The sequence below is a fragment of the Drosophila willistoni genome (genome assembly GCF_018902025.1).
Source record: "Drosophila willistoni isolate 14030-0811.24 chromosome XR unlocalized genomic scaffold, UCI_dwil_1.1 Seg144, whole genome shotgun sequence".
NCBI lineage: Eukaryota > Metazoa > Arthropoda > Insecta > Diptera > Drosophilidae > Drosophila > Drosophila willistoni.
This window is the reverse complement of record NW_025814057.1, coordinates 11,379,513-11,404,447: the sequence shown is the minus strand read 5'-3', so window position 1 is coordinate 11,404,447 and position 24,935 is coordinate 11,379,513. Positions and strand designations below refer to the sequence as shown.

Below are 24,935 nucleotides of genomic sequence, written 5' to 3'. Positions count from 1 at the left end.
AATGATGATGTGGGATACGTAATATAAACTTTGGGGCTGCTTTACGACAAATCTTAAGTGAGTTTGTTGTTGTTCTCTACACTCACTCACAGCACAAAAACACACTATAATTTCAGCTACTAGATCGGTGCAAGAGTTACTCAGACTATGTGACCAGACGGTGCGCTTGTGTATTTTTGCGGTTGGTTATTTCTGATGGCATCTTGTCTGTGTGTGTGGTAATATAATAAGGGTGTGAATAGATAAGGAAAATTCAGCAAGTCGAAGATATTATGAGTAGTGGTTAATTAATATGGGCTCGAGTGTAGTGGACGAAACTTGAGCGCCAAACACAAGTCTTCGTTCATTGTGTCGTTCGTGTCTTTATCAGTTTCGTCTTGTGTCATCTATGTTCAAGTGTCTCTTGTTCTAATGGAGTTTATGTGGCGTGTGATTCTTACTCTATTATCTATTTTTACTAAGAGATCATGGACGATCTCACATAGGTTTTGCTTGCTTAAAAAAAGAGTGCGTGTATTCGAAAAAGTATGTCTTTTCTCCCTAACCATTTGTCTAGACATTTCTCATCACATGGATTTCCCCTCATCACTTTAAATGGGATTGCTCCACCCTTGTGTTTTGTTTGACACATCACATCTCTCTTGTTGACTATTATGTCAAGAAGGCGGCGCTTGATTTTGGTATATTTAGTGGGTGAAAGTGTTGACCAAAGAACTGTGCCTGTGAATTCATCTTCATTTCAACATCTTAACTGACCAAAACACTAAACATCGATGATGAAAGAGAGAAATCTCTTTAGTTTGTGTAGTTTCTTTTTGGGAAAGTGTTAAATAGATGAAAGAAATATTTAAACAGATTATGATAAATTAACTAATGATATGACTATGCAAATTTTCATTTACAAAAAGTTGTCTTCAATTAATCACATTAAAACTCAAACCATTTGGTACAGTCATAGAGAGAGAGAGAGAAGGAGAACACCAAGAGAAAAGGAGGATATTCATTCCTGACATTTTGCGGCAAATAATTGAAATATTCTCATTTTCTGTTTTTTTTTATTTTTATTTTTAATTACTTCTAAATCATTTAAGCATCATGAATTCCTAAAATATTTCTCGCCCTCTCTCATCATAATGAACTTCATAAAAATGCCATCTTATTTACCCCAATCATTCTCTTTATATGCACATATTTCAAAGGCTTTTTTTTTTTGGTGTAAGAAAATGTTCTTTAGTTTGCCTCGCCTTGAATGTCAACTGCTTAAGCAACTTAATGCCCGCTTACTGCTGCTCCCCCTTCTGATGCTTCCTTACTCTAGACTTAGACCTCAAATTGCACTTGTCTTGGCTTTGGTTTCTTTTTTCGGTCTTTAGCTGCAGTTTTACTGGAACTCAACCCACGGCACTTTAACACCTACCTAAAGACAGATTCAGCCAAGGGGGGCGACGAGAGGGGACGAAAATAAAATATAAAACACTAAGAACAACCAACTGACGACGACGGGGCGACGTTGATGATGACTCCCCAGGCTCCGCACCACCGTACCCCCCTCACGTCTGCGGGACAATCATTTTTCATGCTAAGCTCCAACGTCAACCATTTGGTTTATGGCCTTAATCCTTTTCTACATAAATGAAACGGCACCCGGAACCCAACCCAAGGCAAGGCAACCCAACCCAAACCAAAAGCAAAAGCAAACCAAACCGAAATGCCAGGCATTTCATCATTAGTCAGCGGCCGCTTAATGCCCAAGCCGAAGCTACTGCGTACCATATAGGCCAGATGTAGAGAGAGAGAGAGAGGGAAAGAGACAGAGAGTGAGCGGAAGGCGGAGGAGAGTTTCATATTGACGCGTGCAACAGCAGCAGCAGCAGCAGCAGTAGCAACAGCCTACGCAATTTATATGTATTTATATCCCAGGCCTTAATCAAGAGACCGAACGCGTTGACTAAGTACCCAGGAAATGCCAAGGTTGTTGCACTCCACTACACTATACACATACTCTCCTCATCATCCTCCTCACCCTACTCCTCATTCGGCACTCCACTTTATGCCACTCCAATGTACTGTGTATACTCCATACTCCACACTCTCTGTAGGGTCCAGCGTCCAGTGGCTTTTAATTAACACGCAGTCTAGGCAGGCAGGCGACTAGCTGGCCAGGGGGTGGCGGGAATCACTCTCTCTCTCTCTCTCTCACTCCCTCTCCCTTCCCTTTGCCTAGCTTTATTCATCCTCCTGCTTTACTTCTATCGTTCATGTGCTCATCATCGTCATCATCGTCATCATCATCATCATCTATTGCTCTATACTGCTGCTATTTTCAAATCAATTCCATGCAGTTTTCCCTTCGAATATGATGTCATGCTGTGTTTCACTCCACAGCGGGCGTCTGTTTAGCGCTTAATTAATGATGAATATAAAAATTGCCGCCATCTACATAGACACTAACAACCAAGCACACACACACACACAACCAAAGAAATAAAGACAGAGACATATATCTATATATCTCTCTCTATATATATATAGAGGAAAAATTGCATATCTTAGAGCCATTCAAATGAAATCTTTACATAAATATGCATTCAAGCAAAAATATCAGATATAATTTTTTCATATGTGTAAGTAGTTTATTTATTTTGAATTTGTGGCAGCAACTGTAGTAGTTGCTGCAAGTTGTGGCAAGTTGACTTGTATGTATAGACAAGATATAAATGGGGGGACTATGACAAAATTTATCATAAGATTATCAGATTTTACTTGGACTATATAATCTTCATCATGTTGTGTTGGCTTTTAACAAATTTAGATTTAATCATCAGAAATTACAGAAACAACATACACACACACACACACACACACTTACACACACAGACACCATTCACCACAGAAATTCCTTGACTTTGTTTTGTTGGCTGTTCTCTTTTTGTTGTTGCTGTTGTTGTCGTTGTATCTTCTTTTCATACAACCATTTCCATCTTGCTTATCTCTGCTTAAATCCCATTCACAAAAAAAGAGGAAAAAAAGCCAAGCCAAGCCAAGCCAAGAGGAGAGAAGAAAAAAAGCTATAGAATTCCTTTTCATATCGCATCTCTTACAAGAGCATCTTTGTCTTCGTCTTTTGCATAGATATCACTTGTTTCTCCTCTCTCTCTCTCTCTCTGGCTTTATAATCAAAATGTGATTAGCATGGCACCCAAACAGCAACAACACTGAAGAATGCCTCAGTGCATGGCCTGGGAAGATATGCGATGAACAACAGCCAAAACAAAAAAAAAAACAAACTAAAAAAACAGCAACAAAAAAAAAAAAAAAAATCTTCGCAAAAGGCAACGTTAACATACAAACACACTTAACGTGTAAACATGGCTAAAAAGAGCGTTGACCATATTGGGCGCAGTCTTCCCTGTGTTGTTGTTGTTGTACGCAGCAGCAGCATCAGCAGACTCTCGACAACAGGTACTACAAACGACAGCAACACAACATCAGCAACATCGACGACAACAACGGTACACGCTAATATGACTAGCGTAATTCTTTGAGGTCGAATGCTGTGGCTTAAACCAAAAAAAAAAAGAACAACCCAAAAGAAAGAGAGGAGAAAGACAGAGAAAGGTAGAGACTGAAAAAGAAGATGCTGCTGTTGCTGTTGCAGTCAACCGGTTTAGGCCGGTATATCTGGTACTGGTTCTTCTTCTTCTCCTTCATCGTCTTCTGCTCGAACATTATCAACATAATCAACAGGCTGGCAAGCCAACAGGCGAAAGCAAAGCAAACCAAAAGCGTGTTCCCCTCCTACTTATACCCGCGCGCGACATATGCTCCTTTAGCATCTTCTAAGCCTTTTCAACGCTCATAAATTGTTCAGGCTAACACACACACACACACATGCTTATAAAAATATTTTGCAAACGCAATGCGCGAAAGGCAATGAAAATTGTGTGCATCATGTGGCATGCGAAAGAAAATTATTATGGGGTTGAGAGTGTATACGATGCGATCCAATGGGTTGGTTTTCAGATGGGATGCGGATGGGATGGGATGGGATGGGTTGGGATGGGTTAGCATGGCATGGGTTTTTGACTTGAGTTTGGCTTTGGTGGCGACAATGTTGCCAAACTGCCAGATACCCCTCTATCTAAACACTCCTCCACCCTCTAACCCACTCCCACTCTCTCGCCCTCTCTTATAAATGTCTAAAACAATCAAATCAAACAGTGAAAAGTGCTAAAACTTTTCATAGTTTTTTCATCACACAAGTAGAACTAAAAACCAAAATGTAAGTTACACTTTTATTCAAATATTTGTTGTTTATGTCAAGGAAAGAAAGAAAATAATTTTCTTTTGCCAAACGAATTTAAACTCTAAATATATTCAAAAGTTATATTTTATAATGATTTCGTTTGATAAGTAGAAGCCCATAATGCCCTGCTATAGCATTTCATATGAGCTACAGGGTATGGGAAAAAAAATCTTTCGCATATGGCCGAACGAACGGTACTTTTTGCAATTATCGTTGTCTTGGCCGTCGTTGTTGACGTCGTCGAAGATGCGGCATGAAGCTGGCTAAAGCAAATATGCGCACTTGGCATTGTCCGCTTTGCCGAGAGAAGACAACGCACTAATAGCCCCAGTCGACAGTCCTCCGGTCCATCGCCGCCGCCGCCGCAGTCCCCAAAACTTTTGCTTGGGTCTCAAGCTATGGTTATGGGTTTTGGGTTTGGGGTATGGGTATGGGCATCGGCATCGGCATCGTCTGGCGGCTGTATTGCGGTTTTGAGGTTTGCGTTATGTGTAATAGATTATCAAAATGCTTAGGACCCAAAAGACACAACACGAAGACCAAACACACACACACACACACACAACCACACACGCGCACACACACACACACACAACGAGCAAAGCAGACAACTAACCCAGCAACGGTTTATGTCACATGAATGTAATGAAATTAAATTTCTCTCTATATATAAACATATATATATATTCCTCTACAAGTTATTAAACTTTGGCTTGTTGAGAGCCTTGTCGTCGTCGTCGTCGTCTTCCTCATATAATAATTTTAAAAGTCAAAGTCAAGTTTTGGGCCCAAGACGAAGACGATGTCGAAGACGAAGACTTTAGGAGGTGGAAGAGATGAAGATTCTGTCTCTCTAATCTACGCAAGATTCTGCAATCAAGTGTGCATATTTACTTCCTGTAATTGAGCATTTATGGCTTTTATGGCCTAACGGATTTGTTGGCAAGTCAGTCTCTGTGCCTGCCTGATGCCAGTGTTCTCCTCCACCCGCCCATTTTAGCCATAATTGTTTTGGCTTAGGCTTTAAATTACACAAAATGCATCATTTCAGCGAGAGAGAGAGAGAGAGAGAGAGAGAGAGGGAGCGCAAAGACTTTTGGCCAAGTCATGCGCTTAACTCTATTGATTATTAAGTTTATGCATAAATTGTAAATTGATTTAACAGTTAATTGATTTGCTAGCAACTAAAGAGCCTCAAGTTGTCGAAAAGAAAGAAGACAAAAAACATTTCACATTCTCAAAAGACAGGACCGAATCGGTTATCCAAATTATGAAATGGTTTCATGTTGCCGCTTGCTGCATGGATTGTGTCTTTGCATGCATAGTTGATGATGGGCATTAAATTGAATATCTTTGAATATCGAACGAATATTTCAATGTGTCAAATTCAAATGGGCAAAAGCCATTGGAGATGATGGGGAATATGTTTTAGTAAACAGATGAAAGGATTTAATTATGGCTAAGAGCATCTAACATTTGTTAGCCAGGTGGCACACACACACACACACACACACAGAAGCAAAGCCATGATTAATTCTTCCCCCGGCCCCCACTTACTCATGATGATCTAACCATTTCGAAACATTTTGCCATTGATTCTATTATGGGCCATTGCATAGATTGATTTATATTGCTCTGCCCTTTCTATTATCTCCTACAATCTGAATTATTCTTATTTTATTCCACAAAAAAGCAAAGTTTTTCTACGAAAGCCGCAAAAGGAGTCAGTTGGTGGTGTTCCATTCTCAATTCTTAGCTCATCCTTACACTTGGCTTTGACTTATAGATTCCCCAAAAAGAAAAAAAAAACCCCAAAGAAAAAGAAATCATTTGAACTTGCTAATACATTTGTCCATTTGTTTTGGACACAAAAATCTGGAAACTCAAAAAATAAAATAAAATAAAATGCGAGCAAAAAAAACCAAAAAAAAACCGAAAAGTAAAATCGAAAACTTTTTCTTGTGTATTGTAGAAAAAGTTTTTCTGCTCGCAGGCACTTAAAGTCAAACAAAGCTTGACCACACTGCTGGAGCAGCTTAGGACAATGGCTCTCAAAGGCGCACTTTACGGCGGTCCAAATGTCCTGCCTGCCTGCACACAAATCAAACTTTTTTTTTCTTTTTTTGGTGTCCGACTTTGCTTTTTTTTTGTTTTCGGTGTTGTTGTTGTTGTATCTAATACTTGATGTTCTTTTATTAAAAAACCGTAACTAATGATGCCTAAATTCGCAATAAAAATAAGCACAATATGGTCCATTAGAGGGGTTTCTCTCTTGTTGTGCTATTAGAGCACATCCTACCCGCCGCAATTTGAAACAATTTTAATAATAAAGAAACCAAACGGGGGCCAAATCAAATTTTTTCCAGCCATTATGGAAGAACATTCTATACCCTGGCGGTCGTTAAGAAAATATTTCGACTATCCTAAAAAAAAACCATTCAAATCTTTTAATAACTAAAACAAAGTATTTTGATTCATCAACGCATTTCTTGGTCATTCAGAATGTCCATAAAAATTATGACTATATCTTTTAGCAATTTCACAAGGCAAATGTTGCCAGTTGGTCTGATATAATCTTGTTTACATTCGATTAACTTTAAGATTGGCAATTAAAAATTTCTGTACATCAGTCCAGGCTAAATAAAAATTTTCGGAAAATCAAGTTTGTTTTGTTTTTCTTTGCGTGTCATAAGAATGTCTTAGCATTTTTTAACTTTCTGTTCTTAGTAATTATGTTTGCCTTGATCTTTGCAAAGTTTGTAGCAAATTGTGTATACCTTTTAAATACCCTATTAAAGCAACAACAACAAACAAAAAAGAAAAAAAGAAAAAAAAAGGAAAAACCGAAGCCGAAAAGGCAAACATCGCGTGCTATATAGAGAAGATGTAGTCAAAGTGTAGAAGAAGCAGCTTATTGTGACAAATTTTAAGTAATTTCATTTTTATTTTTTTGATTGCCCCTCCCTGTCGATTTTTCGGTTCTCATCGCTCGCCCTTTCGCCCCCTCCCTTTTGCTACTAACTTTTTATATTGTTCTCGATGGAATCAGCTTCGAAAAGGGAAAAAGCGAGAAGAAAAAAAATTGGAACGCTCTGCTTTCCTTTTAAGCGTAAAAAGTTGCTTCCGTCTCATTAAAGGCAACAGAAAAGTTCTGCTTCTGTTTCTGATTCTGGTTGTTCCTTTCTGTTTGCTGTTTTCTGTTTTTTTTCTCTTTCTCTCTCTCTCTCTTTTCGCTCCTTATTTCTTTCTACTCTGACGAATTCCCAAAGTATTTATTTACACCTAGGCTGAAGGATAAAAGTTCCTTTGCCACCTGCCCGACCCACCCACAGCCGTTTGACAGCTCGCCATCAGCCTGCTATGTCTCTTGCCACACTCTTGTCTTGTTGTTGTTGTTGTTTTGCATGCCACATGGCTGCTCTAGGCGCGTCAAAGCCAAACGGAAAATACACCAATCAGTGTAAAAAGCAAATGAAAAGAAACGAAACGAAAGAAATGCCAAAAAAAAAAGAGGAATAGAAAGGCGAAAAATAATCAGAGAAGTAAAATCTGTGGGCGCCATATGCCCAGACACATAGACACACCTACACACACACACAACACACTCACACACAACACACTCACACTCACACTCAGGCACATACACATAAACAATGAAATGGCTGCTAAAATATATCTCTCTTTTATACCCTGGACTCGAAAAAAAACCAAAAAAAAAAATAAGAAAAACGATGGAGATAAAAGGGTATAAAAAGTTTAAGGACAAGTCTCTATATAGGATAAATGATGAAATTACTTTTTTAGACCATGCATTTCATAAAACCTTTCTCTCTCTCTCTGTCTCTCTGCCTCTCTTTGTGGGCATTTAACAGTTTGAGTTTTGTCTATGTGGGAATTCTTTATTTTTTATTTTCTATCTTAATTTTTAAGTGTAAAACTTGAGAAGTTTATTTGATTATATTTTTGTTTTTGTTAAAAGCCTCTTGAAACTTATTCAAGCAATTTTTTAAGAACAATAATCAAATAATCAATGAATTAAATGATCTATTAGATCTAATGAGGTTAAGATTAATATTTAAATTAATATTTATGTTTGTTAATTGTTACTTAGGTTGCTTTTTGCTTTCCTTTAAAAATCGTTGCCTCTTGAAAATGATTAAAAGGATATCGCAGGGTCGTTCCGGCTTAGGTTACCACTTCCTTTTACCATTTTTTAGCCCAGAAAATATTATTGTTTTTCCAGTTTTTCCTTTTTTCTGTTTTTTTTTTTTTGGAGAGCAGTGGCACCCAATACACTCCCCGCTCCATTTTACCACTCTCAGTTGAGCTTCCCTTTGGTTTTGGCTCCTTGAAAACCTATTGAAGCTATAAATCCTTTGTGTTTTCAATTTTTATTTTATTGCTCTCCACAGAGCGCGCGTGTGTGTGTGTGTGTGTGTATTTGCGGGTGTGTGCGTGCACAAGGTGAACTCAACATTTCAGATTCAGAAATAGGAGGATGGGTGGTTAGGGGAGCGCTTTTTCGACCATTTTGAAGGCGTGACTCAGTCGAAAAGCAGAAGGGCAAAGGCAACATCGAATGCACAAAAGTAAAATTTAAAAAGATACAAACAAACACAAAACACTTGAGTGGCGCATTTTGGCTTTGCCATACCCACACCCCCCTCTTCATTGAGCCCCACCAAAAATATAAAAACACCCTCTCCTTTGGTTTTGCGGATGACGGGGGAGAAGCTGAGCTGAGCTGAGCTGAGCAATGTGTGCGCTACACTTCCGCGTTCAAGGCAATTGAGTTAATCTAGCAATGAGTTTGGTTTTGTTTGGGCAGGTAAAGTAATTGGGGGTAGAAGAACTGTGTGTGAAATTGGGAATTGTTGATGCAGGGGAAGCAGGAGGAGGAGGACAACGATGAATATAGCTTCACATGGAGCTGGCGTTTTGACTGTGTCGGGGTGGCATTTTTATTGGGCAGGTCTCTAGAGTGTTTTTGGCCGGAGATAGGCAGCTGGGTCTCTAAATAATTGCTGATAAATAAAGAACCATCAAAAAAAAAAAAAACGAAAAGAAAACAACAAATACAAGTTAATCCAAAGTGTGAGAATAATAAACGAAATGAATTGCGTCCGAGAGATTTGATAAAATTTCATACTCAATGATTGAACATTCGATGACAGTTTCTCTCTGCCCCCCCTCATTTAAGGTGCTAAAGCTTACTCGTTACTTTTCTTAATAACACGCCTGACTAGAAGTTTACTCGCTCTTTGTTTAGTATATTATTATTCAGTTCTAAATATTACTAATTTAGTGATTTTAATCACTCGCTACAGTTCCTTTACTCGATCACACTTACTTGCTAATTTGAGGCTATTTAGATGTTAGGGTCCCGTTTCCTTTTTTCTACTTCTCTGAGTTTAAGTGCCTAGTCTCTGGGAATTTGATATTACTAGTGGCAGCTACTTAAGTATTAAAGACTTTATTTATTTACCTACTTATCTTAAATCGTTACTCGTTGTGTTATGTATGTACATATGTGTGTGTATGTACTCGCTGTTTTGCGGTAAGCTTTGTGTGTATTATCGTTTGAGCTCGTTGAAGAGTTGAGCTTTACTCGCTAATCATTTTTGTTTTTCTTTCTCTGACAGCTTTAAGTAGGGTATTTGAGCATTTTTCACCGTGCCATTTCTCGGAAATTTCAGTGCTCAGCTCAGCCTTTTTTCTCTGGCTTGGTCTATTCTATTGTTAGTGTTGTTGTTGCTTCTGCTGATTGCTGCTACTTTTCTGCTATTGCTTATCCGCCCCCGCCTATCTTTCTCCCTGTTTGTTTGTGTGTGTGTGTACTTTGTTTCCCCTTCTAATGGGCGTGATGAGGGGGCGGTGGTGTTCTTTTTTACAGTTGTTGCTTTTACCATTTAAACGTAAAAATAAATGACTTCTTAGCTGTTTTTCTTCATTGGTTTTTGTTGTTCTTCTCCCTTGTTTGTTGCTACTGGAAAGTTTATTTTAACCTCAGAGCCAAAAAGTGCACGGAACAATAATCGAATTTGAGTGAATTAAGATTGGGAAATTGCTGTTGAACAATAGAATGAGCTCTTCATGTGTGTGTGTGTGTGTGAGTGTGTGGGTGTGTGTGTTTGTGTGTGGAAAATTATCCCTAAAGCAAACACGAGAATGGGAAAAAGAATGAGAGAGTGAGAAAGAGAGACTCACTCATATGGGCGCGTGTGTGACTAAGGATTTTGTTTCCTCCTTTTTTTTATTTTTTTTTTATTTGTTTACCGATAACACTTGGCACTAAAAGGGGACCGAATGCCTGGCTGCCAGCCTGCCGGCTTGAATGTCCTGTTCTGTTCTGCTTTGCTCTGAGCTCTGTGCTCTGTGTGTCCTGACAGTAATCAGAAACGCTCTACAAATAGCAACAAGCCATCTCATCCAGCCATCTCTTTCTTTCTGTTTGTGTTTGTATTTTCATCAAATAAAATTGACACACACAAGTGTTAGCCGCTTTTGGGTTGACAGCAGCAGGACCCCGACAACAACAGCAACAACAACAACAAGAGCAGCAAAAAAATAAAGAAATAAACGAAAACAGAAAACCAAAAGAAGAAGAAGACGACGACGATGACGACGATGCCGACGACGATGAAGGATCTACATTAGGTTCGAAGGTTCGAAGAGGTTGAAGATTGCGGGGAAAGGTGAAGTTTTTGCTCATTCCCTAAACTGACTTTAAGCGCTTGGTTAATTTTGTGTGTTTGACTTGAGCTTTTGATTTGACGTTTAGTTAAATTAAATTCAACGAGGGAAAATAGAAATAGAAAATTTAATGAGCATGATGAAAAAGAGAAAGATATATAGACGACTCATCGATGACCTGTAATGATTGTACACAAACAGCTTAAAGGGCAAATGTGCTTAGAGTCTTTATTTTTTTGGTTGTTTACTTCTGATCGATTTGCCATGTCAAACTTTGATATTTCAGACAGAAAATTGCAATTTCTCTTTCTACATCATATGCTCTTGGGCTTAAATGTTAAAAGATGGTCCTGAGCAGCCCTTTTTCAGACCTATTTAAATCCAGGATATGGTAAAAGAATTACCTTTTACCTTTATCACAAAATTGTCTTATAAATACAACAACCCAATCTAATTCTAACCTAATCGCCCACTCAGACACTCCCACATAAACACACACAACAACAACAACAACAACAACCCTGTTGTAAAGTTCAAAAGCGTTTTATAAGGAGGTTAGGTTAGGACGGAGGACGAAGGGCCAAGAGAATCAAATAGAAAGAGGAACAAGAACAAGAATGGGGCAATGGCAAAAGGAATAAAGTGGAGAATGAAGAAGGGGATAAACCCTGCGTCAATTGAAGTTTTAACATACAAATGTAATTAAAACGTTTTTCGTAGACGCCGCCAGGCACAACACAAAGTAAAAGTGAAATTGTATGTGTATGTGTGTGTTTATGTAAATGTGTGTGTGTGTGAAGCAGGAACTGTCCAAAAGGGAGGAAGTATGTTTTCAACTCTCGTATAACAAACACAAAACAAGGCCGAGACTCTTGAAATTGTTGCCGGCGGATGCAATAAGTTGGTGATAAGGTGTTCATTCCCTAAGGGCAAATTGTTGGGGGATGGTTAATGGGGGAAAGGGGGCTGATACGACCAGGCGTATGGGATGGTGGGGGAAGGGTGTCAGGCAGGCAATGAAAAACCTTTTGCAAAAGTTGTCAAAAATCAGGCAAAGGACGCAAAACAACGAACGAGAAAAAAAATGCAAAAACAAAAATGGAAACGTGTTCCGATTCCCGGGTCGCTCTCTATTTTTCTCTCTCTTCCTCTCTCTCAGTCTCTGTATTCAGAAAAACAATGCAAATGTCTCGTTGTTAACCTTTTTTCTTTTTTAGTTCCCCCCCACCCCTTATACACTCTAAAAACGTTTGCCTTTTGGCTGCCACCGCCCAAATGTTTTGAGCCCCTCTCCTCTTATTCTTTATCACTTTCTCTCTTTCTCTCTCTCTCTATGGGGCAAACAATGATATTTACATTTTTTATCTTCACTTTACTTTCGCTTGAAATTGGAAACAGGCCGAAGGGCCTTCCATGTATTTGCTGGTTTTTTTTTCGCCGTGTGCTCCCTTTTTTCCTGCACGTTTGGGCATTTATACAAAGGAAAAAAAACAAACTGAAATGAAATGAAAAGGCTAGAGACGAACTCATATCAAAGCGATCATGGATTTATGGCCTTAATAATAGACTTAGAGGAAATTGGAGAAGGAGAAGTGCTGCCCGAGGGGAAGAGTGGCGGATACTTGGTGTGAGTGTGTGGGCGGAGGTTTGTGTGTGTGTGTGTAGGCCAGTATCAAGGAAGCAGCAGGAAGGAAGGAGTTGGCCATCTAAAATTGGTAGGAAACAAAATGAAATTTGTGTGCAAAATTGAAGCCGCCCAAGAGTGGACAAGTAATTAGGCAAAGGATTTTCTTCCTCAACATGTATCTTTCCCTTTTTTTCCGTTTCTGCTTTTTATGTTAGCCCGCAAAAGTATGCTATAAAAAACGTGAGCTTTATTTTGTTTTATTACGTATTGGGGTTTTTCGCTTGGCATTCAAGCAGGCGACAAAATGTCCCTAAAATAAACGGGCAACACGACTCGACGCAAATTCTAGCACAAAAAGCATTGCGAGGGTCATTCAATGAGTAAGAAATCGGACACGAAATTTTAAGTTTTAATTTTAAACTTCATTTGATTAGGATAATTTTTCTGAGGCATTCACATACCGAAAACTAACTAACTAAACTATAAAAACTCTATTAAATTTAAAGATTTTAATGCAAAAGGATTACAAAAAGTATTTAAGTGCAACCTTATGAATATTTCCTTTAGTTTAACTAAAGTCTTTTACAATTTTCTTTAGCAATTCATTTCTTTTTTGACAATTTTGTTGCCTGCGCCAATCAAGGGTATGGTACATTATATAGTATAGTATAATTCGCATTGCCCTTGTGTGTGTCATCCCATTGCCATTTTGCCATTTGCAAGCGACGACCCAAAAATGCCCTTAGGGTTGACAGTTTATCAAATTGCCGAACAAAGTCACCAAGCAACATAAGAAAAAAAGCAAAAAAAACCCACACAGAAAAAGTAAAAGAAAAAAAGCGACAAAAAAGAAACACATACAAATAAAAGGGCAGCAGCTGCCACAAAAGCATGCTGCGGGATGGATCTTTGTGGAATGGATTTGGGTATGTGTCTGTGTGTGTGTGTGTATGTGTGTGGCATTCACCAAATGCTCATTAAAATAATTTTTGCCAAAACACACATTTTGTTCCAAATCTATACAAAAATGTCGCCTGCAATTCCATCATCATCATCTGCATATGACATTGAGTGGTTAGCAGATAGAGTGATTATGAGTGAAGGAGGGGGAGAGTGGTAGAGGGTTTGGTGCTTGGGGTTGGGAGAAGGTTTGGGATTTGGTTAGATGGAAAACTTCTTCAGATAACGCAGCAGCATCACGAAAGTGTCAAAAACGCTTAATAAACGTCAATGTCAGAAAGATTTCAAAGTCAATGGCAAACATTTTTGAACAAAACACTCTGAATCCAAGTTGAAATTTTTGGACGGATATATGTATAGGAAAGTATGACAGAGATGGAGATATACATACATACATATATATGAAAAGGAAAGGAAAACGCAAAATCAACGCAATTGAATTCGCATAGTATCCCCGTTTTCCCTCCACCCTTCCGCCAAACCATCTCTACTGGTCTTTCATTTCATTTCGACATTCATTCGCTTGACAAATGGAGTGTCATAAATGCAGCCCTTAAGGGCAGTCAGCCAGACGTTACGTCGGTCGGACAGTCTACACCTTCTTTTACCCGCTCCCCTTTATGCTAAACGACACGTATTCTCGACTCGTATTGGTGGTCCCTTTCCTTTTTTGCCCAAAGCACACACACACACACACACACACACACACACACACACACACTCAGGCCTCAACAGCTTATGTGAGAGAGAGACACACAGCTAAAAATGCACAAGGGGATTTTAAATTTATTTGAATTTGCTTTTAGTTTGGGTCTTCCGACTCTTCCGACTGTCTGTCTTTGAGTTACATTCAACAGATTTCGATGGCAGCCGTTACATATCGCATTTAAAAAGTGGTTTCAATATACAAATAAGAAATGAAACAGTCTGAATGGATTATACCACACACAAAGATCGACTAGTTAATACTCTCTAATAATATATAGCTTAAAGATTTTAAATGGGAATATAGAAAGTATTTTTCGTATAAACTTAAACTTAAATAGAACTCTGAATGATCAGTTTTATATATATGTAAATATCTAGAAATCAGTTCTCATACCAGACATTTGAAACATTCTCGAAAAACTCTTTGATATATATTTTACGTTACTATAAAAACCTAAGATTTTGCATATACTATATGTATGTATATATAAATATATATGCAGCTGCTGGGCATATCAACCCCAATAGTGTCATGGAGCTGAAAAAAAAAAAGAAAACGCAAGGGAAAAACGGAAAAACTGACGTCTGTCAGCTTAACAATATGACAAATACAATTTTTCGTCTCTTTATAATTTCATTTTACTATAAAAACGCATTATTATATAATGCGTTATGCTTGTGCTGCCCCACCCTCTTTAAATATAGGGGAGACAACCAACCAAACAACCAACCAACCACCCACCCATCGGCAGCAGCATCAGCCCCATCATCATCATCAACGGCATGGGCGTGGCTCTTTTGCCGGCCAAGCCAACAGCGTTTGGGCGGCACACTCTGGACAATTGAAAGTGATATAAAAATAGTCTCTCTTGCATTTTTTGTTGTGTTTTTTTTTTGGTTTTGGTTTGTTCCATCATAATTCTTTCTGTTATTCGTTTCATTTTTTATTTTGTTCTTGTTCTGTGGTATTTGTCATCATGGATTTAAGGGCAGTTGTTAGAATGAGATAGAGTTATGCATTCGCTTCAACGCCCTAGAGTTAATTTTGAGTGACGTGCAAAGTTTGTTAATTGAATTTGCCTTTTTGATATGTATGTCACATTGATGATGGTGCCGCAGCGGCATCAACGCAAAAGGGAGAAATTACAGTGGGGACTAGCTAAGTGGGTTGTGTACATGACATTAATTGAGCAAACTAGTTAAAAGGGTTGCTCCTTACTCATCCTTCTTTATGGCTTGTCCCTGCCCAGCCCTGCTCAGCTAAGCTCAGTCCAAGCCAAAATTGTTTAATGCAAATGGGTAAAATCACAAGGGCTGTCCCTCAAGGGGAACTTCAATCTGACAGAGATTGCGGCAACAGTGACTCTCAAATGAGCAACACACAACCAGAGGGGTTAGATTTGTGATTTCAAGTGCCCAAAATCCCAGCCAGTTGACTTGACAAAATTATCAAAAAATGCAAAGCGAAAGGAATTAACAATAACGAACACACACAAAAAAAAGAGAAACTGGAATCAGAGATACGGAAATTAGAAAATGAATAAAAATGTATTCGGAGTGAGTTTATATCTTTTATGAAACATTCAAGTGTAGCCATCTAAATTGCTGAGCAAAGAAAATTATAAGGTATTCGCTGGACGATTTTAAAATGCTATTTAAATTTAGATTTAGGACAATGTTCAGTCTGTGATTTACTCTATTTATTTGTGATTCTATTTGTTGTTTGGACTTAAGGACAATGCAAAATTGTAAGCAAATACCTTTGACTTGATGTCATTGTTGTTACTTCTTATTACACTTTCTATAAATGAAGGGTTTCCTTATGGATGGTTTAGTGCTTGGCAATTAACTGAATTTAAATGCAACTGCAGCCAGGCGATAATCCTTTCATTGTTATAGTTTTCAATTACAAACCCCTTTTTGCAGTAGTGTTAAATGTCTGGGCATGTACATGCACTTGGTGTAGCCACTGTTCATTTCCATTAATCCGGATGTCATTTTATTTGCCGTTGTCTCATTGCTGTTTGCTGGCAATGCACTATTATAACCAAAAACTACTTTGATTTTGATTGTTTGCAGCTGCATGGACAACAGAAACAACAACAATAACAACAGCAACATTATTCATTCATTCAGATATTTTTAATCATTTTAATAGGCCACTTTTTATGTGAGTAGCCTCATCATTGGCATCACAGAGGCAGTGGCAAACAGAAGAGGCCGCAGCTTAATGCATCAATGCACATTTTACAGTTACATATATATATATATATATATATATAGAGAGAGAGAAAGAGAGAAAGAGAGAGAGAGTAAGTGAGTGATAGAGATACAGACATTTCAGACAAATGGGCCAGGCCTAATTTATAGATTTTTAATGCCATCCTCAATAATATAAAGAGTCTATCGTAAATGTCCTACACTTCAGTTATAATAAATAATATTGTATATTCTCGTACATATATTATTACTATACCCATTCAACAATGATTTCAACTTATTTCAATTGCTGTCATTCGCATTGTAATATAAATTGCCAAAAGAGTAGACAAAGTGATTGATATTTAATCTAAAATAAAAGCTTAAGTCCGGCGGGCAATTTCAATTTTAATAAAATGCTTTTAATGCTCACAATGAAGGAGGATCAAGAAGGGGCTGATGCTGTTGCAGTTAAAGATGGCAATAACAGATAGCAAATATATACATATATATATATATATATATATATATAGAGAAGATGAATGGAAAATTGGCCCACCCAAAACTCAGCAAAAGTTTACAATGGCTGAAAGAGCAGTGGGAGATTAGACGACTGAGAGAAGACCAAGAACTTGGCCAAGTTGCATTGCATTGCACAATTTGTTGCTGTTTGCTTTCATAAAATATTAACTAGCAATTTGCAGTGTCTGCATACAAAGCATACAAACACACGCACACACACACACACACACACACCGAGATATACAATATATATACATAGACATATATAGATAGATTGAAGATATCGGTCGGAGGGTTGGGTAAACATTTCAAAACTTTCAGATTGAGTTGATGAGTTGAAGTGGTAAACTGAAGTGCCTTGCATTGGACAAACAGACAGACAGACAGACAGGCAGAAAGACAGACATATAGACAGACCAATAGACTAAGGTCAGAGAGAGAGATGATTTAATTTGCTAAAAACCAGGGACACCATTTCAAATTAAATTGAAATTGTTAATGAATTTTCTGCTACAAGAAACTTTTGTCGCACAAAAGTTTTCTTCTTGGATAAGTCTTCATCCAATCAAATGGAAAGCGTTAGAGAATGGAAACAAACAAAAAGACAAAACGAAAAAAAACAACAAAAACAAAAAAAAAAAGCATCAGAAATCATCGCACTTGGTTTTTGCCAACCCTGGACAAGCAATTGCAACTTGGCAAATATCGAATCATTTTGTCCGGCAGCAGTATCTGCTACTTCTGTTCATTCTCCCAACTTGCCATTGCCGTCGTCCTCATCTGTGTCTCTTTCTCTCACTTGAAGGCACTTTAACTATATTAATTGATATACTTGCTTGCAGCGGTAATTTAAGCAAACTGAAGTTTCGCCTGCCAATGCCAATATCATCATCATCAAACGAAACACCAGGCAGACGGGCAAACTGACAGACAGACAAACTAACATAGAGAAAGCTAGCTAGAGTGGGAAAGAAAGAGGAGGGCAGACGAGATTTTGGGCTTACCGTTTTTGGTTTTCGGTAGGGATTCTCCTCTATGCTGTGTTCTGTGTCTAGCTTGATGGCTTTACCCCAAGGCGCGCTCTTTTTGGCGCTGACATATACACAGAGGAGCATTTGCTCCTTCTGCCTGCTGCCGGCTGCTTCACACACTCGCACTCTACCACTACTACTTCGTGTTATAGGCAAATGGGCAGGCAACATAGCGTATACGTAATCAAATGTACATAAGGCATCAAACGACTCGACGACTCCTACTCTAACTCCAGCTCCAACTCCGGCTCCAACGTCGACGCCATCAATTCCTAAGCCAAAACAAGCATAGTGGCATCTAAAGTAGTAGCAGGAGGAGGACACAACAACCCAAGAGCTCCTTTAACATACATCAAGAGCAGCAGCACAGGCTCGGAAATGGGTAGCAGGAATAGGAAGGACAAGGCAGTGTGCACAGGAAAACAATTTACAATGCCACCAACTTGATGCGGTGTGTGTCTACATATATATATATGTATATGGAGGGGCAGGTCTTGTCGAGGTAGGGGAGGCTTAAGACGATGCACACAATTTTGGCACTGGCAAATGGCAATAGATGGCACAGATATTTGAAAGCTGAGAGATAGCACCCTGGCAAAAGAGAGGGTGGTTTCTATAATGATTGAAACATAGAATAGGGGCAATCTAGAAATTGGAATACTTGAAGAGATAATAAATCAAAGTATCTACATACATAGATATATCAACTTTGTTTACATTAAATCCTAAATCTTTTTGCATATTTTCGATTTTCGATTTGTCGTCTAATAGATATTATTTTTTTCTTACTCTATTTACTTTCTTTTTTCTCATTTTTCATTGAAATGGACAAGAGTCGTACATCATTCGATGGCTGATTTACAGTTCTCACCTTTTAACAATTTTCCATTTGTTATTGTTGTTGTGCGTGTGTGTGTGTGTTCGTTGTACTGTCAATTCCCTTGAGTTCACTTCATCTAAATCAAAAATAAGAGCTGTCCAAAATCCTTTCTTTGAAACTTTCCAGTCAACTCTCTCTCGTTTGCGCTAAATATACTTATATATATATATATACATATATCTATATATATATGTAGATATAGTATAGCTAACATTTTGATATTTGTGTGATATGTGTAGTAAAGGAATACGAGAAGGAGTCACCGAAGCAAGGAACCAACCAACCCTTTTGCTGTTGTTATATATATGATGGAGGTTTATAAAGCAAAATCTGTACACGGAAATGCTTGGGCCGAATACGGGAGGAGAATGGGCATTAGTGAAATGAAGAGGAAAGGGTGTGTAGTGTGTAGAGAGCATTGGAACATTGGTTTTCGTTGAAGATGTAGAAGGAGGATGGGGGGAGGTAATAAGTTTAATGTGTGCTGCGAGCATATTTTAAGGCTTTTCACTTGAGCCTTTTTGCTAGCCAGCTGTCAGTTCAGTTCAGTTCAGTTGAGTTTGTTGTTGATGATGGTTGACTGCCTGACCCCCGCCTACCGGCCGCTTCTCCATATACCAACAATCACTTGCCATCTCTTTCACTCTCACACACACACTTCGAGCTCTTCTTGTGCATCCTCATCATCCACTCATGTACTTGACTGAACTGTCCCAGCTGACGTTGAATTATCATAAATTGCTAAAGTTTGTTTTTGGCGTAACAAAACTTGGGCGGACGACTGACTGACTACTCCTCCTTCGTCTCCTTTTTCTTTTCTTGTATATGTGTGTGTGTGTGTGTATTGGGAAAGTTTTCATCAAGCGAAAATCAAGACAATTAGGCTCATGGTAAAGGGTTCAAATGAGTGAGTACATTGTAGGAGATGGGAGATGATGGGCAGGAATGCTGATCGGATGGGAACGGGTTCGGGTTTGGGTATGGGGGAAATGCTTGATGATGTGTAGGGGGTAAGTGCAGTGACAGAGCTTTGCATAAGTTTGTTTTGCTTTCAATGTTGCATAATCCTATTAAATTTCACGTTGCGGGAAGGCGAACAGCAGTCAACCAGCCAAAAGGAACCAAAACAAAATCACAATGTCGAAAAACTGAAATGCTCGAAAGGTGCTTAATTTTCTGCTTGGCTTTTATTGATTTACCGCTCCCGCAACCCGACCACTCACTCTCTTATGCTATACCGTTCCACCCACATAGCCATATATATCTATATATATATATACATATTAGAAGAGCCAAGCTAAAAGGCATTAAAGTCTTGACAAGGCTATTAAATGCTTAAGAGGCAGCGACGTTAATGACAACAGCAGCAAGCAGCAGCGCAAAGGCCAATGGCAGAGCCAAAGAAAAAGTGAGCTGCGCAACGCATCTCAACGCAAGGATTACAATTTACGAGTCCTGCGAACCATGAAGGTGTGATAAAATTTCCAGCAATTAAAAAAACGTGTGCGTTGACAACGGCAACGAGGAGGAAGGCGACGACAACGCGTTGAGGACTCCCGACGACAACGAGAACGACAACGGCGGCTACGTCGGCAACGACAAGCAGAAAGGGCCAAGTGTCGTGGCATGCAACTTAAAAAGAAAGTAAAAATGAGCCAACATTCTCGCCCCATATATAAAGCTGAAAAATGAATGCTCTATCAAAAAGTTTTCCTCGTTTAATGGTCGCTAACAAAAATCTAGCTAAATAGTAGCATACTTTTTAGGGCAAAAGCCAACACGCACAGTTATCATATATGTATATGTATGTCACATGATCATGTACGTTTTTTGTAGCATACATTTGAGCATACATTTGAGAAAACTGATTCAATTTGAAGACTCTACTGCTATGCCCTTTCTTAATTTTTGGTTTTTTTTTGCTTTTTTTTTTCTTAAGACGACATTTTTCCTGCACACATAAAAAAAGCAAAAGAAGAAGAAGAAGAAGTAGATGAAAAAAAAGGCAACCAAGTTGTAAGCAATTTTAAACGTCGTTGGCATTTGGCAGAGGAGCAGCAGCGGCAGCTCCCTGAGAATATTGCAAATTTATGCGCCTTTCCTTTTTGCATAATTACCCCCAACGACCCTTAGTCGTTGCCATCAACCACCAGCAGCAGCAGCAGCAGCACCCATATATAGCACCCCCATTCCACATTTGCCCCCCCCCACACACTCTTACCCCCATACCCTTGGCCCACGCACACGCAGATTTTGATAACGTCGTGTTGGGTGCTTGCAACATTGCAGCGCGTATTTTTAATTTCCGTCAGTTGGCCGTCTCTTTTGCCCCCTCTTTCATTTCTCCTTTTTTTTCAGCGATAAGGTTGGGACATGTCAAGGTATATATGTGTGTGTTTGTTCGTGTGTGTGTGTATGTGTGTGAGAGCGGTAGATAATGTAAAATTAAAAGGGAAACTGTGCAAAACAGTCAAAAAATACTATGTACTATAGACTCAGTAACAAACGGGAAGAGGAACTCTGCTCATGCGATCTTGAATTATGCGTTTGTAGATTAAACTACATGACAGTCAACGAGAGACAGAGACGGGGAGAGGGCAAGAGGCGCAGAGACAACGACAAATGCAGAATGAGTGTACCCCAAAAATTATATATTTCTACAAAATAGATACAACATTTATGCGATACACAAATAAAAACAAAAACAAAAAATCCCATAATGAAAAGCAACAAAAACAAAGCTGAAAAAAAGGAAAACTTTTAATTAGCTAACTAAAATGGCAAATGGCGCAGCATGTGATATGATTAATGAAATGCTGGCATGTAATGCCAACAACCAGCAAAACACGCAGAGTGTGAGAGAAAGAGAGAAATAAAGTGAGATGGAGGATGATATAAATTGGGGCAAATTAATTGCAACAGCCTCAGGTGTGCGTCTCTCTGTCTCCCTCGTATAGGTGTGTGTGTGTGTGTGTATTTCGAAAATTTCCGTTGTAATTAGATGATGGAAATGCTGGGAGAGTAAACTTGTTCTTTTTGTGTTTTTTGATAGCCTGGGAAACTTAACATTAGCCAAGCTTTTGAGCTCGTGTTAAGTGTGATAAAAGATAGAACATTAACTAAAATAAATCAAAATGTAGCTGCCTGGATGAGTGGGTGGTTGGTGGTTGCTGCCACCACCACAAACGCATCTACAACTTGACCAACAGCTGTGGGTGTTTTATGATGCTGTTTCTGTTTCTAAACAATGATGGAACATGCTATTTAATGGATGAATAGCTCAAAATACAAAAAAAAAAAAGAAAACAGAAAAAATAAAAGGAAGATCTAGTGGATTGTTAAGTGGTATAATCAGCAGGCACAGGAAAATGGTAAATGAATTGAATGAATGTATCGCTTTCAAAATTTAAGCGAAATGTTTGAATATGCACATATATGAAAAATTATAATGCATTATTTATTTGAACAGTTTTAAGCTCTAAATTTCTAAATTCTGAATACCAAATTCTGTCGATTTACAAATATTTTGAATTACATTTTATTGAACTTTTTTTTTTTGGACATCACACACAAAAACTGGGTGAAGTGATTAGTAAAAATGTTTTAGTTGTAAATTGATAGAAAGACAGCTGCCGAAGCATCGTCGTCGCTTTTATTGCATTTTAGTTTATGGCAAACCAAAAAATTTGCTGCCTATCCTGGCCATAATCAATTGAATTTTCATGCATAATACGCACAAAAATTTTGCAACCACAAATAGATGGCATAGAAGCCACACAGTTGATTACAGTTACTAAAAGCCACTTTTCTAACCAACCAGCACACACAAAAAAAAAAAAAAAAAAAGGAATAAAAAAACTATATCGAATGAGCCAAACCAAATGCAATAAAACTTTACCACCTTACACCCACTCTCGACCCAAGCTCAATCTATCTCTCTCTCTCTTTCTCTTATACCACTTTGCTTTATGTTCGTATCATTTGGTTCCTCTTATTTTCTCAGTTAATATAAATAAAATGCACTTTTTCGAGTGGCATTGAGGATGGGCAGTGGTGGGTGGTTGTTGGGTGGGTTGGCGGTGAATGGCTCTGGAGTTGATGTAGAATTGGCAAATAATTAAATCAATAAAATTTTTGAAATATCTACATAGAAAACTACTCAAAAATTCCATCAGCTTCAATTACGGTATCAAGGGTTTGCGGGAATGTCAAGGAAGGGGTCAGACAAGATGGTAGAAGAGGACTGTAGGGGTTGGGGTCCTGTCAGTATATCTATCTTTTCATCCATCCATCCATCCATCCATCCATTCATCCATTTTCCATAACGTTTCTCCTACTTCTCGCACTCTCTGCCTGTCTCTGTTTGTTGCCCAAGCAAGGTCTTCTCACTCTTGACTTTTCGCAACATCATCAAAATTTTTGCCAGTTCAAGTTTTCAACGTTCCCCTCTTAGTGAAGTCCTTGGACCAAAAAAGGATGCCAAACATAACGCCCATTTGCAGTCAACTGCCAATATGCGAAGCGAATCACAACACAGAGAACAGAAGCGGTAGGAAGAACATGCCCCAACGCCTACATAAGCGGAATATGGAATGGTGGTGGGGGTGGGTGTGGGGGAGGGGGAGTATGTGTATATGGAAGTAGTTGGATATGGTGGGGTTAAGAGGTGCGGGGGTGAGATATTGGTATAGGGTCATGTTGTTATATGTATAAGAATTTACATGCACCCACACACATCCATCCATGAGTCCTAGACATCTGGCGTCTGTGTTGACGAAGGCTGGCCAACAACATGTGCAAAAGAATCGAAGAAGAAAGTTCACAAAAAAACAAAAAAAAAACACAAAAAACCGACAAAAACAAGACTAAAAATATATACCAAAACAAAAAAAAACTGAAAGACTGGGCAAAAAGTTTTGGGTTTTTAAAGCAAACAACGTTCAAACGAAGCCAAATGTGATGAACTATTCGTTACTTATTGTCATATGGGTATGACTATAAAGAGAATAGGATGATCTACTTGGATACTATTTCTAAAAGATAGAAAACTCCTAACTAGATTCCAAGTGGATTTCAAACAATCCGAGTATTTTGTGTGCGTTTAGTTACTGACTTGGAAATCAAGTAAATAAACCTCACCCACAATTCGATATTAAAATTACATTAGCAAAATCAAATTAACTTTACAATTGCTGTTTTACTCAAACTTTTCATCCTTTTGGCTATTAATATTCTAATATGTTGTAATCGAAAATGCTTGAAATTTTGATTGAGTGTGGGTACTAAAGTGGTTTTATTTTCGATTCATGGCCCAAAACTACTCAACTTTAACTTGGTAACTCTGTCAAAACAGTAAAAGGTAGAGAGAGAGAGAAAGAGAGAAGAGTAGACAGATCGAGTCAAGGCTTTCCAACTTTTACGAAAATTTAAATTATTTTACAAAAAAGATGAGAAACATCTCTCTCTCTCTCTCTTTCTCTATCTCGTTTTCACTGCTTCAAGTAGAAAAATGCCAAAAACTTCACCCACATGCTCAGTAAAAGTTATGCACATGTGAGTTGGGCTGTTTTGGGAGAGGAGGACATCGAGTTGAGAGTTGTGAACGCCTGTGGTTGGTGTGTCCTCCAGTCAAAAGAACAACAGCAACAACAACTTACTTAATGACATGAAAGTATGCCCCGAAATAAAAAAAGAAGGAGAACAAAAAAAAACCGGGACGAAAGAATGTTGTAAATGAAATATTTGCCATGAACATTTTTCATCATTGATGAATTGAATTGTGAATTGTGAATGCCTTTTCCATGCCTCTCTAACTAAAAATGTATTCTCTCTCTTTATATCTTTATGCAGGATCGTCATGTTACACGCAATGGTGACCCCGAACCGGTTGTGGATCCCTCACAGGATTATATGCTGATGATGGGCTATGAGAATGCCACACATACTGTATTACGTTTCCGCCGGAAGTTGGACACATGCGATGGCAGTCATGACATTGCCATAACGGTA

At 38.5% G+C, this 24,935-nt stretch overlaps 1 protein-coding gene across 1 annotated transcript in view; it reads left to right on the top strand.

Annotated features, from left to right (window-relative positions):
* Nucleotides 1–24,935, top strand: part of LOC6638807 (MOXD1 homolog 2) — an 85,659-nt gene that overhangs the window by 13,524 nt on the left and 47,200 nt on the right. Inside the window, exon 2 of the mRNA XM_023179574.2 lies at nucleotides 24,777–24,932. Coding sequence (XP_023035342.1) covers nucleotides 24,777–24,932 — 156 coding nt within the window. The remainder of the gene's footprint in view (nucleotides 1–24,776; nucleotides 24,933–24,935) is intronic.